The 14,646-nt window shown below is 52.6% G+C and overlaps 2 protein-coding genes across 3 annotated transcripts; both read right to left on the reverse strand.

The window, feature by feature from the left end:
* Positions 1–1,844: 1,844 nt before the first annotated feature.
* Positions 1,845–3,060, reverse strand: Ovca2 (OVCA2 serine hydrolase domain containing). The gene is made up of 2 exons (XM_048366203.1): positions 2,758–3,060; positions 1,845–2,581 (listed from the first exon to the last, which is right to left on the reverse strand). The coding sequence occupies exons 1-2, from the start codon at positions 2,930–2,932 to the stop codon at positions 2,085–2,087; spliced, it is 672 nt and encodes a 223-aa protein (XP_048222160.1). The 5' UTR covers positions 2,933–3,060; the 3' UTR covers positions 1,845–2,084.
* Positions 2,463–12,184, reverse strand: Dph1 (diphthamide biosynthesis 1). Of its 2 annotated transcripts, none has more exons than XM_048366201.1 (13): positions 12,099–12,184; positions 9,752–9,904; positions 9,569–9,632; positions 8,043–8,164; positions 7,253–7,410; positions 6,977–7,098; positions 4,937–5,005; positions 4,472–4,628; positions 4,273–4,373; positions 3,745–3,823; positions 3,328–3,468; positions 3,071–3,168; positions 2,463–2,581 (listed from the first exon to the last, which is right to left on the reverse strand). In XM_048366201.1, the coding sequence occupies exons 1-12, from the start codon at positions 12,157–12,159 to the stop codon at positions 3,088–3,090; spliced, it is 1,308 nt and encodes a 435-aa protein (XP_048222158.1). In that variant the 5' UTR covers positions 12,160–12,184; the 3' UTR covers positions 2,463–2,581; positions 3,071–3,087. The 2 variants fall into 2 exon arrangements, with proteins under 2 accessions (XP_048222158.1, XP_048222159.1); XM_048366202.1 differs by having other exon boundaries at positions 3,071–3,165; positions 12,099–12,165.
* Positions 12,185–14,646: the final 2,462 nt, after the last annotated feature.

Here is a 14,646-nt window from a genome sequence, read left to right on the forward strand (position 1 = left end):
CAGAATTTCCTTCTAGGGAATTTCCTTGCCAGAGGTATGTGTTCTGTCCTCTAAGGCAGTGGTTCTCAATACTTCAATGAAGAACCACGACAGTTTGCCCAGCAATTCTGACAGGCCTAGAATTGGCTCCAGTAATTCAGTTGTAATAGTCATGATGTAAGCAGTTTATAGGATCTGTGCAGGAGGTAAGTGGTATGGTCTCCTTAAGTTCTTTCTTGAACATTATATGAAGTGACATAGGATGTCATTATGATTTATGGACTTGGATATTGTATGATCCTCAGGAAGAAATCTCACCCCAAGCTTGGGCACTACTGTTCTACCTAATTCTGTTTTGTCTTAGCCACTCCTCCCTCTTAAAACTTTTAAGCCCTGGTTTAAGACCCATTCCTTAAGGAATCTTTTTTTTTTTTTGCCAGTTCTGTGGCTTGATCTCAGGGCCTGGGTGCTGTCCCTGAGCTTTGGTGCTCAAGGCTAGCACTTTACCACATGAGCCACAGCACCACTTACAGCTGGCTATAAATGGCAATCCTAAGATCTCAGCCTCTGGAGTAGCTAGGATTACAGGCGTGAGCCACCAGCACCCGCTTCTTCTCTTTTAATCCTCACAATAATACCAATGATGGGGGGCTGGGGATATAGCCTAGTGGCAAGAGTGCCTGCCTCGATTACACGAGGCCCTAGGTTCGATTCCCCAGCACCACATATACAGAAAACGGCCAGAAGCGGCGCTGTGGCTCAGGTGGCAGAGTGCTAGCCTTGAGTGGGAAGAAGCCAGGGACAGTGCTCAGGCCCTGAGTCCAAGGCCCAGGACTGGCCAAAAAAAAAAAATAATAATAATACCAATGATGACTGGTTTGCAGTCATCATTTCTGCCTCCAAGTACCTAGCTAAAGGCAGAGTATAACAACCAGGAGGATATGAGTCCTGATCTACAGATATATATTACAAAGAAACCAGGAATCCTAATGGGTCAAATCGAACAGGTCTAAAGGATGTCAATCTGACTCTTCCTTTCATCAATGGAGCAACTCTTTTAAAGAAAAAAAAGGGGAGAAATGGGCTGGGAATGTGGCTTAGCAATAGAGTGCTTGCCTAGTACACATGAAACTCTGGGTTCAATTCCTCAGCACCACATAAACAGAAAAGGCCACAGTGGTAGAGTGCTGGCCTTGAGCAAAAAAACTCAAGGACAGTGACCAGGGCAATGAGTTCAAGCTACAGGACCAGCAACGAGTGCACACACACACACACACACACACACAAAGGCAAGGCAAAGACCAGCTTCTCATCTGGTCAACACAGTTTCTAAAAGTACTATAAAACCCAGAAACCCAGCTGTCTCAGGACAGCTGGATCCTAGACAGCTTCTGGCTACACTAAGGTACCAAATTCCTAAGGGACATGTGATTTTTAGAAGGATGGACTGTGGGGTACTTGTGCAAATCTGCTTATTAATATCCCTAATACTGTGGTTTGCATTTTGCAGAGGCAAGGAAAAAGTTAGCAGAGAGTAGAAGGAAAACTGGCCAGAGCAGGCAGTCCTTAAAGTGCTCTGGGACTACCCAAGGGCAAATATTAGGACTACTTAGTCCTTGGTTACCAATTATCTCAAAACAGGGCAGATGTGGTCAAGTCAGAAAGAGGCAGTTTAGTCTCTGCAGTCTCTGGCTTCTATCCAAGGTCTGATACATCACCCTTCAAACTCATTATTCAGAGGAGCTAGAGCACTTAAGAAGGAAAAAGCAGAGAAAATAGCCAGGGATGAGGGGAGACAAGCCTGCAATTCTGTGATCCAGAATTGAGGAAACCTAGAATGTGTTTTTCTGTGGATAACAAAAACGATCAAAACCTGTACCACTTTATTGTGTGGCAGTCACAGTGATGTCAGCTTTCCCCTCTTACCTAGGAGTCTTAAGACCATATTTGAGTAAAACAAACTAAAGTCTAGTAAGGCTTTCTGCACTCCTTTTTTCTAGCAGAGCACAGGCTTATGAAAGTACAGAATTGATAGCAGAGCAGGGAAGGTCTGAGGATGTGGAAACAAGGGGGGGGAGGGCATGGGGGCTGCCCCAAGGCTAGAGCTATCTTTCTACAAACTGGTCCAAGAACTTGAGGTAGGCCTGGCGCTGGGATGCAGCTGCTGGAATGAAGTGGCCACCAGAGTGGGTGAGGGTGACAGCTTCAGGGAATCGGCCAGCCAGCTGCACACTTTCCTGAGAAGGGATGACTCGATCACTGTCCCCGAAAACATGAAGTGAAGGCAGTGACAAGGGACTCTGCAGGCTGGGTTCCTTGAAGCCTCGGGGGCAGAAACCAGAAACCAGGATAATAAACCGCGGCAAGGGGAAGCGGGGATCGCCTGCTTGGCCCAGGGCGCACACGTGGGCTACCAAGGCAGCCCCCTGGCTGAAGCCAAGAAGTCCATCGAACGGCCCCAGCTCGCTCAGGGCCCGAGCCACCGTCGTCAGGGCTTCCTCCAGGCCTCTGCACACCGTGGGCTCGTTCAGGGCCGAGAACTCGTCTGCCTCCGGTTCGGAAAACCACCAGCCTCGAGGTTGCTCCTCCGGAGAGCAAGGCCCTACAGAAGGAGAGGGCGGCATCAGACGAGAGGGAATGGGTGGAGGCGACAAGAGGAGGGCTGGGGAAGGACGGAGGTGGGAGACAGGGAAGGTTCGAAGTGGAGGCGGGTGAAGGGGACCCTGACGACGCAGGGCGGGCCTTTGCGGGGTGCTGAGGGATCAGGGCTCGTCTCACCGGAGTCCGGCGTGGGGCCCGCTGCGTCGAGGAGGGGGTGCGGGCCGCTGAGGCACACGAGCTCGGCGCGGCCCCGCAGCGCCTTCCTCAGCGCTCCCGTCTTCTCGCGGAAGCCCCGCTCGCTCTGCCGGAAGCCCGCCAGGCACAAAACTCGCAGCAGTCGCGGCGCAGCCATGCTACCGCAGCGCGCCACACTGGCACCGGAAGCGGCCCTTCCCCGAGCGGAAGTGGACTGCGAGGGGCGGGGCAAAGCGCCGGCACCACCCTGAAGGCGGGCCCGGGGGTGGGTGGGCGGAGCCAGAGCCCGGGATACCTGAGCCCGGAGGCTGGTCAGGTCTCCAGCGGCGCCACCTTCTCTCCGCAGCTGCAACTTTCGCAGACCGGACCTGGAGACCGGTGTGTGGTCTCCTCCTGCATTCAAGGTCGCAGACTTAGGGTCTGGCTTTTGCGGCTACCTCCGCTCCTGTGCATTTCCCTTTGCGGCCGCAGGGCGGCAGCCTTGGCTCTCTTCGCCAGGAAGGCGGCCGGAGCCGAGCTCCCGGGGGCTGTCTCACCAAGTCCCCCACCTACCTTCCTCAGAGCAGGGCCGCCGGGGCCCTGGGAAGTCCGATCCCGCCCGTGGTTCACTGTCCACGGCCCCAGGGAGCTGCCTGCGTAGAAGTCCATGGGATAGGGTTGCTGCCAGGCAATGTCCTTCAGGACCACAGCAGCCTAGGGGAGGAAAATTGGACAATTACACGCTAACATTTTCTGTGCCTAGATTATTGAACTGAATCCTAACAACGGCCTATGAAGAGCATATATTATCCCCATACTGCAGGAAGGAAAAGTAAGGCACAGAGTCAAGAAACTGGAAGCAAGGAAGAGGCTCAGCTGAGGGATTCAAGACCATGATTTCAGATTGCCCACCGACCCCACATTTCGGAGCCTTCCCTTGACAGGAGTACAAAGCCCACTCCCCAACCAATTTTCAAAACTTGGTGTTACCTCATAGGGTGTCAGCAGTGGCTTGGGGAAGGCTGTACCCCAGTCAATGGAGAGTCGTGGGCATGCCACCTGTACCCAGCTGGGAAGAGAACAGAGAGGTAAAATAGGAAGTGTGAACAGCTCCTCTTCAGAGCAGCCCAGTAAGTAAGGGGATTTATGAGTCCTTATGTAAAAACTGCCACCTACTACTGTTTACAGCACTTGCTTGCTTTGTCTTGGTTCCTCCTCTGTGAACTTTCTGAAGGCATGCAGCACATTTTTTTACCCCATTCCCAGAACCAATTTAATACCTAGTATACAGAGCAGGTGCTGTCAGATTCGTCTCCCCAGAGCTACTGTCATGTTGCCCCCAAGGCCAAAGCAGGTGACCCATTGTCAAGGTAGCCCCTGCTTGAGGCAATTGCTTGTCTAACAAAAATTTCATGACCATGTACGTGGCTTTCATTGACTGGAACCTGCATTCTGTCTGTGCTGCGCAGAACCCAACTTGAAGCCTCAAGTCAGGCAAGATAAGGTGAGGAAACTCACACATCCACCTCAGGAAGTAGACTGAGCTTGCTGGGGAAGATCTCAGACAGCAGCAGCCTCACAAAAGGAAGTTCTAAAGCTTGGAGCCGAGATTCCAGGTGCTGTTGGGCAAGGCAGGCAGCCAAAAGCTAAATCCCTTGACCTACAAACTGCTTTTCAGGCAGCCCCTTCCTCCGAGGACCATCCTAAGCCGTCTGACCTCCAGGATCTTGGGACTGCCCTGGCGGCCCAAAGTGCCCAAAATAAGGCCCCAGGACTTAGCAGAGCGAGCAGTGGCTATGGCTTCCTGGCGAGTGGCCTGCATGCGGTGGTGGTCATAATGTTCTCTGGATAGGACTTTGCTGTATGGGTCATACCTGGAAAAAAAGTTGCCAGAGTCAGTGACAGCCATTTTCCAGGTTCCTGCTGTATACAGGGTTCCCTGACACTGCCATCCAGCAGGGAATTAAGGAATCAGGCCCCTGACAAGAACAGGGATTGTCACTGGGGAGATCAATCCCACAGCCTGAGCAGGTAAGAGGAAGTGTTTCAGTGTGAATCCAGAAGCCCTGAGTCTAATGCTCAGGTATAGGACCCAAGTGACTCAGACCCTTACAGAGGGGCTGTTTAGTAAGCTTTAGGGGAAAAGGTTCTGACCCCTCCACAGCTGGTCACCATCACATACCGGTAGGCAGGAACACTGGGGTTGGCAATCATGACGGACTCCAGGTGGAAACGGCCATCTCCAAGGTACCTGCAGGGTGGTGTGGGGCAGAAGAAGCAGCACTCTGGCTTAGAGGCCCAGAGGACTGAGTTCAGCTGCCTTTTGGTTCCTTGATTTTCTCACACATAAAATGAGACTGCCTTGAATGCTTGGGAGACCCTTCTAGTTATGTAATGTACTTCCAAATAAGAACTCCCCACCTCAGCCTTCTGAGGTAAGACTAAAAAACAGCCAAGGTCTGGCTGGGAATATGGCCTAGTGGTAAAAGTGCTTGTCTCATATACATGAAGCTCTGGGTTCAATTCCTCAGTACCACATATATAGAAAAAGCCAGAGGTGGCGCTGTGGCTCAAGTGGCACAGTGCTAGTTTTGAGCAAAAAGAGGCCAGGGACAGTGCTCAGGCCCTGAGTTCAAGGCTGGCCAAAAAAAAAAAAAAAAACAGCCAAGGTCATGGTGAGGCTGACTAGCTAGAGAACCTAACTGGGAAGTTAGGGGACAGGTTCAATACAGATATTGGTTCCAGGGTACATTGACTATTATTTGCCCAAACCATCTCTGGCTCTCAGTACTGAGTTATAACAGCTGCTTTTAAAACAACTTGTTCTGAATTCTAATCCTCAAATAAGTACCTGTGAACTCAGTCATATTAAATACTCCTCTAAGACACCTATAGCATTCCTGTTTTAAAGATAGAATTGAGATTCAGAGATGCTGACATTTGCTTAAAGCTACAGAGCTGTGGGCTGGGAACATGGCCTAGTGGCAAGAGTGCTTGACTTGTATACATGAAGCCCTGGGTTCAATTCCCCAGCATCACATATATAGAAAACGGCCAGAAGTGGCACTAAGTGGCAGAGTGCTAGCCTTGAGCAAAGAGAAGCCAGAGACAGTGCACAGGCCCTGAGTCCAAGGCCCAGGACTAGCAAAAAAAAAGCTACAGAGCTGTTAAGCAATTAAATAGTGTATCAGACTGTGCCATGCAAGCTTTAGGAGACATCATCCCTAATAGTATCTTCCTGGGAGATGTCAGAGCCCATGACAGCTGCTGCTTCTCCCTTTTGGAGATGAATGCCGACACTCAGGGTATTCCTCAACACACACCTTGAAGCTCCCTATCAGCTCAGGATTGTTCAGGCACATGTGCACAGGAAATGCCCTCTGGGAGCAGGTCTAAACTAGGGAAGACCTGAATATGAGGCTCTGTCCTATGCAGGTGCAGCAAAACCTGTGGGACCAGCACCAAAAAGTCCAGGAACGGGTCTGACTTAAGGAAGGCCCATCCTTCTTCCCTGCCATTAGCAGGGAACCAGGCTCCCTCCTCATCCCAGCCAGGGGAGCTGTTGGCTCTGAGGCTGGCTGCATTCACACAACATTAAGCATTTCCATTACCTAAAATAATTAGGCAGCAGGAGACACGCTGCTCCTGCTTGTTAGCTGTCCGGATGCTAAATTAATGGGGCTGCAGCCTGGGTGTGCCCATCCATCTTCTCCAATTATATTCCCACCATTTCTAGCCACCCTCATTCCCACCCCCCATCAGGCCCTCTAATTCTTATCCCCACCCCAGACACAGCCTTCCAGATGGATGGTGGTCAGAACACTGGAAAGAAAATAAACCTGATATCTAGTCCCTATTTGGTCCCTACATTGCAGGCTGACCTTGAACATACAGCTTAGGAGCCTTAGACTCAGTTTCCTTTCCTATATAATGACATTTTTCATGTCTCTACAAAGTGGCCACCATTTTTTGCTTTTGTTGTTGGTTGTGGAACTTGAACTCAGGGCCTGGGTGCTGTTCCTGAGCTCTTTTGCTCAAGGATAGTGCTCTAGCACTTTGAGCCACAGCTCCACTTCTAATTTTCTGGTGGTTAATTGGAGATATGAGTCTCAGGGGGAATGTTCTTTTTCTGCCTGGGCTGGTTCCATCCTCAGCATCCTGAGTAGGATTACAGGCATGAGCCACCAGTGCCTGCCTAAAGTGGCCACCATTTTTAACTTACACAATGGCCTCCACCTCCTTGGTGAGTCGGGGGGATGTACAGCCTAGAATCTCTCCAGGAGACAGGGGCTTACATTGTGGGACACTCACACGATACTCGGCTTTCAGTTCCTGGGCAGCTGCCTGTAGGGATAATGAAGGAAGGAAAGAAAGTGGCTGGGAAAGGGAACCAGAGCCAGAGGAACAGATGGGGGCATCTAACAAGGAGACCCAGGAACAGCCTGGAAAGTGGCCTCTCTCTGCCTCAGGATGCTGAGACGATGTTCATCCACCTTACCTGTAAGGTCGACACAAACTGAATGGTGCTGACCAGAGCAAGGGAACTGGCTGTGGGAAAGGTAAGGCGGATAGAGTCCAAGAGGTGGGCTGTGTCTATCCGGATGTCAACGAAAACATACAGCACCCGAAAGTCTTGGACTGAAGTATCCATAGGAACTGTGGGGACAGAAAGATTCACAAAACCATTTTGGGAGGCAAGAAAAGGCAAAGGGAGGGCTGGGGATATGGCCTAGTGGCAAGAGAGCTTGCCTCGTTACATGAGGCCCTGGGTTCGATTCCCCAGCACCACATATACAGAAAACGGCCAGAAGTGGCGCTGTGGCTCAAGTGGCAGAGTGCTACCCTTGAGCAAAAAGGAAGCCAGGGACAGTGCTCAGGCCCTGAGTCCAAGGCCCAGGACTGGCCAAAAAAACAAAAAGAAAAGGCAAAGGGATGGCCCAGGCCCAATCTCTGGGCAAACAGGACCAGTGGCTTAGGCTCAGGGACAGAAATGAGATGGTAGGGAAGTAAAGCATCAAAGATCTGCTAGAACTCCTTGATCACTCTGCTGGGTACTCAGCTTGCTCTATCACCAGCAAGCTTTCAGACACCTGCATCTGGGACAGTAGTACCATTTCCAAAACAACCAAATCCAAAGGAAAGATCTACTTGCAAAGCAGGAAGGCCAATGCCACCCCAGATATCAGGAGAGGCCTTGTGCCTGCACCTGAGACAAGAGGACCTTGCTTTGGAAATTAGTGTATGGGCCTGCCTTCCTGCCTGAGCCCCAGTGTCCGGGCCCACCATACCCAGACAGCTGTGGCCATAGTGCACCAAGAAGTCAGCCCCCAAGGCTCTTGCAGTAAAGTCATCCACACAGCAAGCCCCATAGGTCACATCGCCCATCACCATCACTTCAGCCTCTGCGAACCTGAGGGGGAGACAATGGGACAGTGTTACCAGGAGTGAAGTGGAAGATGGTCCCCACTGTGAAGATATGTCGGGATTCAACTCCTCTCTCTCCACCTCTTCCAATTCCTTGGGTTGGCAGCTGCCAACAAAGAGTAGGAGGGGCACAGCTGCCACTTTCCTCAGCTCTGGCAGCAGCTTCTGAAACAGTTGCTGCATGAGCATGTTTCTGCAATACCCTAACTCCTTTATCCAGGTTCAGATGCAAGAGGGACCCCCAGCACTTGCTGGGCAGGCCTAGGAACGATGACAGATCCCTCCCCCTGACTGATGCCACCAGGGGCAATGACCATGCCTACACACACACAAAGGTCCCCACTCCTACATGTGCCCTGACATTGTGGCATGCATGGGCACAGCCTCCCTCTTGCCTGAACCCCCCCTTCCTCCATACCCATAGTCAAGACCCTGGGGGACAGGAGGGGAGGAGACCCATATACAGCTCCCATACAGCACATGGCACTGCCCATGTGCCTCATGTGCCAGGAAGAATGGGCTCTGGCCAGCACATTGTCATGGGATTTGCTGCCGGGCTTGAATCACTAGGTAGTGGGGAAGACCCTGAACCCTCTGGACCTGCCTTAGGAACAGAGCAGGAGGTCAAGTTCTTCCCTGGAAGGGGCCCACTCCTGGGGGACATGATCTGGCTCAGTAACTGGGGTACCCAGTTCTTCTTTTGAGGTGTGGTGGGGGAACCTGAGCTGCTGCCAGTCAGTCCCCTCCTCCACCCCTTCCCCAAATCAGGCTGTGTGCAGAAGCAGATTATTCAGCTCCTTAGAATGCAGCCCAGGCTCTGAGTCAGCCAGAGCACTTAATTTTTTATAGATTAAAATGTATGCAAATTGGCCTGAGCCCCAGAGTGCATCCCCAAGGGGCAAGAGTGTGGGAGCAGGGAAGTGGGTCTGTGGCAGCAGGAAGGGGGAGTAGGGTGGGGGCAGGGCAGCAGCAGGGAGGTGGGAGGTTCTCAGCACGAGATGACCTCCCCTCTCTTCATTCCGCTCCCCCCCCCTTACTTGTTCCAGATGGCTGAGCATTCACCCCCCTCCCAAGGATGGCTCATTGTACTGAAGAAATTTAGAAGGAGGGGGGCAGGGGGAATTGAATATCTTCCCAGAGGCACACTCTCCCAGCCTGGCTCAGCTCCCCTAAATGTGCCTAAGAAAAAGGTGCTCCCACCCACTCAGCCAGACCCTCCTCAGCTTTGTGCATTCTTAAGCTCCTCCCTAGGTCCTACTACTTGGTGTGGGCTTAGATATTTAACTTTTTTCTGCCCTAATTTTATAGGGGTGGGGACATGGACAAGCAGGCTTCTAAGCAAGCTGGAAGTTTTGTTTTGAGTTGGTCCCTTTGGTGCCCCAAGCCTCACCTTTCCAAAATATCCACAATGGTGCAGGCAAACAGTAGAAGCCCTTCAGGCATTTGCAAGGCCACTGCAAGACAGAAGGGAGGTAGGGGAAGCAGAAGACATTAGGTAGAAGCAGACTTGAGGGCTACAAGAGGCTGCTCCAGGCAACCTCTCCATCTCACCCGATAAATGCTCAGGGCTCACCCTTCTTGGCCTGGGCTTGTTGGATTCTCCAGATGGTCTTGGGAATCTCGAAGTTGTAGTTAGAAGGTAGGGCTTGGATGGCTGCCTGCAGCTGAGGGTTGTTCAGGATCTCAGGGGGGATCTGATTGGCCAATCGGCCCCGAGAGGACCGACCTAGAACAAATAGGAAAGTTCACATTCTGAGACCTATACTACCACCACTCAGTTAAACTGTTAATCCCAAGTGTAAGGCCCAGATTCCAGACACCAAGTTGTTCCAGGGTCCCACCCCACCACCCTGTTTTCATCTTGAAGGTAGAAAAATAATACACTAAAGCCCCTAAATGGCTCACCTCTTACCACCAAAGAGTAGAGATGACACTAGGGCACTGAGGGGCAATGCAACTCAAGTTCTACTGAGTAGGTCCACACTGCTTAATTCTTGCACTTTTCCCACTCCCATTTAAAAGGAATATAAGCACTGTAAACTCAACTGACAAGTTCCCAGTCCCATAGTTTCTCTTTATCCTCACTCCAGGAAGGGCACAAAGAACACTCTAGTAAGGATTATGGACATATAGGTAAGGACAGAAAACCTTGCCTTTAGGGACTAGCAGTGTAATAGCGCAGAGGATACAAATAACCTCCTGAATAAAGGAGATGATATTGGGGCTCAGTGCCTGAGCACTGTCCGTGGCTTGTTTTTGCTCAAGTCTAGCACTCTGCCACTTGAGCCACAGTGCCACGTCTGGCAATTTTCTGTATATGTGGTGCTGGGGAATTGAACCCAGGGCTTCATATATATGAGGCAAGCATTCTTGCCACTAGACCATATCCCCAGCCCCTGTTACTCATTTTTGTTTGTTATTTTAAGACAGGGTCTCACCATACAGCCCAGCCTGGCTTCAAACTCACAATTCTCCTACTTAAACCTCCTAAATCCTGGGATTACAGAAATACACCACCATGCCTCTCTCTACTGGTAGTAGTTCTTTGGTAAGGCTTCACAATACAGGTTAGAGCCTAGGGCTGGTGCCACATACCTGTAATCCTAGCTCTCAGGAGGCTGAGTTCTGAGGACCACAGTTCAAAGTCAGCCTGAGCAGAAAAGTCCCCCAGAGACTCTTATCTCCAATAAACTATTCAGAAAAGCCAAAAGTGGTGCTGTGGCTCACGTGGTAGAGTGCTAGCCTTGAACACAGAGGCTCAGGGAAAGCGCCCAGGCCCTGAATTCAAGCCCCAGGACTGGTTAAAAAGCAATACAGGTTGGCTCAACCCCTGTGTAACCTTTTAGGAGCTAATTCAGGAATAAGGTAAAGCAAGAAGTTAACTTATTGAATTAATGCTTATTGAGCTGTGACTGTAGATCAGAACTTCTATTCCGGGTCCCTAGGACAGGAGGGGTCCTCCTTAGATCTGTGCTTCAATCAATATGCAGGGGATGAAGGGGTACAGTGGTAGAACTAGCCTAGCAGGCTAAGGTTCTGAGACCAGATTTGTATATTATTATTAAGACTGTGTGTGGTGTGTTTGTGTGTGTGTGTGTACACACATGCACTGATCCTGGGACTTGAACTCAGGGCCTGGGCACTGTCCCTGAGCTTCTGTTGCTCAGGGATAACACTCCTTTGCGACGGTGCCACTTTGGCATTTTCCTAGTAGTTTGTTGGAGATATGAGTCTCATGGCCTTTCCTGTCCGGACAGGGATTATAGGCGCAAGCCAACAGTGCTCGGCCACACAGGATTTTTTTTTTTTTTTTTTGGCTAGTTGTTTCAAATGCCTTTTCTGGGCCCCTTGCAGAACTTGTGACAGGCCCAAGTCTCAGAGTGTGTGCTACGCTCGGTAGCTCAGTTAGTTCCCAGGGCCAGTAGTAGTTTCTTCCTTTTATCAAGAACTGTCATCTGCTGTTTAGGTCAACCCCGCCCGAGTCCCCCGTGAGATCCCGTTACGGTCTGCGCCTCGCGCAGGCCTGCCGCTCGGTGGGCACTCGGCACGCAGGAAGCCGCGCTCCTCCCCACAGCAAACACCGCTTCGCGAGCCCGGCGGGCACACTCGGGACGCCACGGGCCCGCTCCTCCCTGCCCTTCCCCTCCGGGCGAGCCCCGTCCACCCGCCACAGCTGCAGGGTGGCTGCCGACGGCCAGACGGCAAGCTCGTGCAACAGCGCTCGAGAGCGGGAAAAACAAAAACCCGCCTCCCGGGGCCCCGGGGACGGCGGCTCAGGGCGAGAGAACCGCGGGAAACTCCGGGGCCTGGCGTGGCGGAGAAAGGCGCCGCCGCCGCGGGTTCGGCCCCTGACCTGGGGCACGGCAGGGGTCCCCACCCCGAGAGGTGACGTCTAGAGGCCGCGGCGTGGCGGCACCCACCTCGGCCAGGGCCGTTTCGGCGGCCTGGCTCCGCTGCCTGGGACACCACCGGCGCCGCCATCGCCCGCCAGCCCACGTGGGGCGCCAAAAAGACAGCACTGGAGGAACGCCGAGAGCGCAGACCTCGCGATCGATCGCCGAACGGCCAGCGAGAGGGGCGGGGATTCCGGCTGGGCGGAGTCCAGGGAGGAGGAGACGAGGGCGGGGCTACCGTGGGCTCCACTTCGGTCTGGCAAGCCAGGACTATCAGAACCCCAGCTAAGGGCAATCTGACCAGTGTAGTCGAACTCCTGTGCCGGCCACCTTGGCCTGTATTTTCTTCCTAGACCTGACATTCTCAGACCAATGCTTCCCTAGAGGCGCGTGCCACGTCTTGCCAAGGGGAACACCCAACAACTCTTCCTGCTGTTCCCCATCTTCACTCCTAACTGGCAACCAGTGTTGTATTCTGGAGAGAATCCACCAAGCACTGTTGAAGGTGACAAATGAGTTTTGTTGGTCAGTTTGCAACTGCCTTGTCCCCCCACCCCCATGCCAGAGCTAGGAGCAGTTGCAGCCTCCAGAGTGTGAAGTTTCTTTCCTTTCTTCCTTTCCACAGGCTTCTCCTGTCCACAGGCCTCTGCAGGCTCTTGTTCTCCACAGGCCTCTGTTCTTCATAGGCCTCTCCCCTCTCTGAGGGACTCCACTTTCCACGTGGCTCTCCACCCACGGGCCTCCTCTCTGCTTTCTGCTTCTGCCCTGGCTTCCACAGGCACCAGGCTTCAGACTTTCCCACAGGCATCAGGCTCTAGACTCCTCAGCAGGCCTCAGGCTCTTCTCGAAGAGGCTGGGCTCTGCTCTGCCCCTCTCAGTCCGCTCTCCTCCTGCCTCTGGCTCTCAGCAGGCCTTGGCTCTGCAGGCCTCTCCTCTCTTCTGGCCCAGAGCTAGGCCTCTCTGGCCTCCATTCACTGCAGGCCCAGACTCGGGCCTCCCTGCACAGCTAGTCCGGCTTGGGGCTCCTCTGTCTGCAGGCCTGGGTCAGGCCTTTCCGCACCACAGGCCCTGGGCTTGGGCCTCCTCCATCCACAGGCCCAGGTTCATCCTTTCCTGTCCGCAGGCCCAGACTCCCCTGAAGCCTGAGGGGAACTGGGCACTGCTCAGCTCCAGGAGGCACTTCCTGGAGCTGTGCCTTGCTTTCTCCACTCTTTTATCTTTCTCCCTGCCCCCCAAATCCCACCCTTTTATGTCCCCTAGCTGTGTGCAGTCTGGGGGGGGGTTCCCTTTTATGCTCTGCAGTGGGACATGGCAATGCCCCTCTCCTTCCCCCTCCCCCCTTTATTACACCAGCAGTATGTCTGTGGATGCTGGGTGGCCACATTCGGAAGACTACCACTGCCCTCAATAAGACAGAACTCAGTGCCTGCCAGCTCAGCTCCAATTTGGGAGCCTTGGTGTGGATTTCTAGGGCAAGTGGGTGCCTTTACCACCTTAAGAGCCCACAGAGAAACTGCTGCTCAGGGGATGATCTGAACCTGGGGGGTTGGACATGGGGATGACTTCCAGAGAGAATGGGGGTAGCCATTACATTCATTTCCCTGAACCTTCTGGATCTTGGTCACCCTGCCTTGCCACTCCTCAGGGCTGGAAGGCTGTTCTGATCAGTGGTTAGAGCTTCAGGGACCACAAAGAGAAGGCAGAGCAAGCAGTGAGACAGTCTTGACCTTTAGAAGAGCAAAGTGCCTGTAGGACTGCCCCTCAAGAAAGTCGGTCTCAAGGAGCAGTGGTCTCCAGGGCTGCTTAGCTTGCCCCAGCCCACATCCTCCTTTCTCTGCCATGCTATTGTGAGCACTGCTGGCCCTTTAAGGTAGCTCTGTGGCCTCAGGCTCCCCTGGAGGCCCTACCTGCTTGGAAACCCCTAATTAAGGTACTGGGAGAAGTGAAAACAAGCAGCCAGGGACTGGGCTTGCCTGGGAGGCTGCCCTGAGTGGAGGGATGGCTAAGTATGCTGGGAGCAAGCAGCCAGGGAGAGCAGAAGAAGGGGTCAGTGCTCTCCCCTCAGACCCTGGCAAGCCCTAGTAACAGAATATGGCAAGTGTGGGTCCCAGGAAACACCCTTTTCATCTCAATAAGTCTATCCTGGCAAGGTGTGGTGATGGCGCACTCCTATATGACAGGAAAATTAAGAGTTCAAGCCCATCTGAGTTACATAGCAAGATCCTGTCGCAAAAAAGACAAAGCCAGGTGCAGCAACTCATGTTTGTAATCCTAGCTAGTCAGGAGGCTGAGAGCTGAGGATCACAGTTCCAAGCCAGTCTAGACAGGAAGGTCTGTGAGACTCTAGTCTCCAATTAATGACAAAACATAGAAGTGGAGCTGTGTATGGCTCAAGTGGTAGAGCACCAGTCATTAGCAGAAAAAGAAAGGGGCATTGAGTCTCTGAGGCCCAGTGTTCAAGCCACAGTACCAGCACACACACACACACACACACACACACACACACACACACACACACACACCTGAATTTCCCCTTCTCTCCTAGCTTCTTTGGACTCAGTAGGGTACTGGCTCT

Source organism: Perognathus longimembris, chromosome 17, assembly GCF_023159225.1.
Source record: "Perognathus longimembris pacificus isolate PPM17 chromosome 17, ASM2315922v1, whole genome shotgun sequence".
NCBI classification, from domain to species: Eukaryota; Metazoa; Chordata; class Mammalia; order Rodentia; family Heteromyidae; genus Perognathus; species Perognathus longimembris.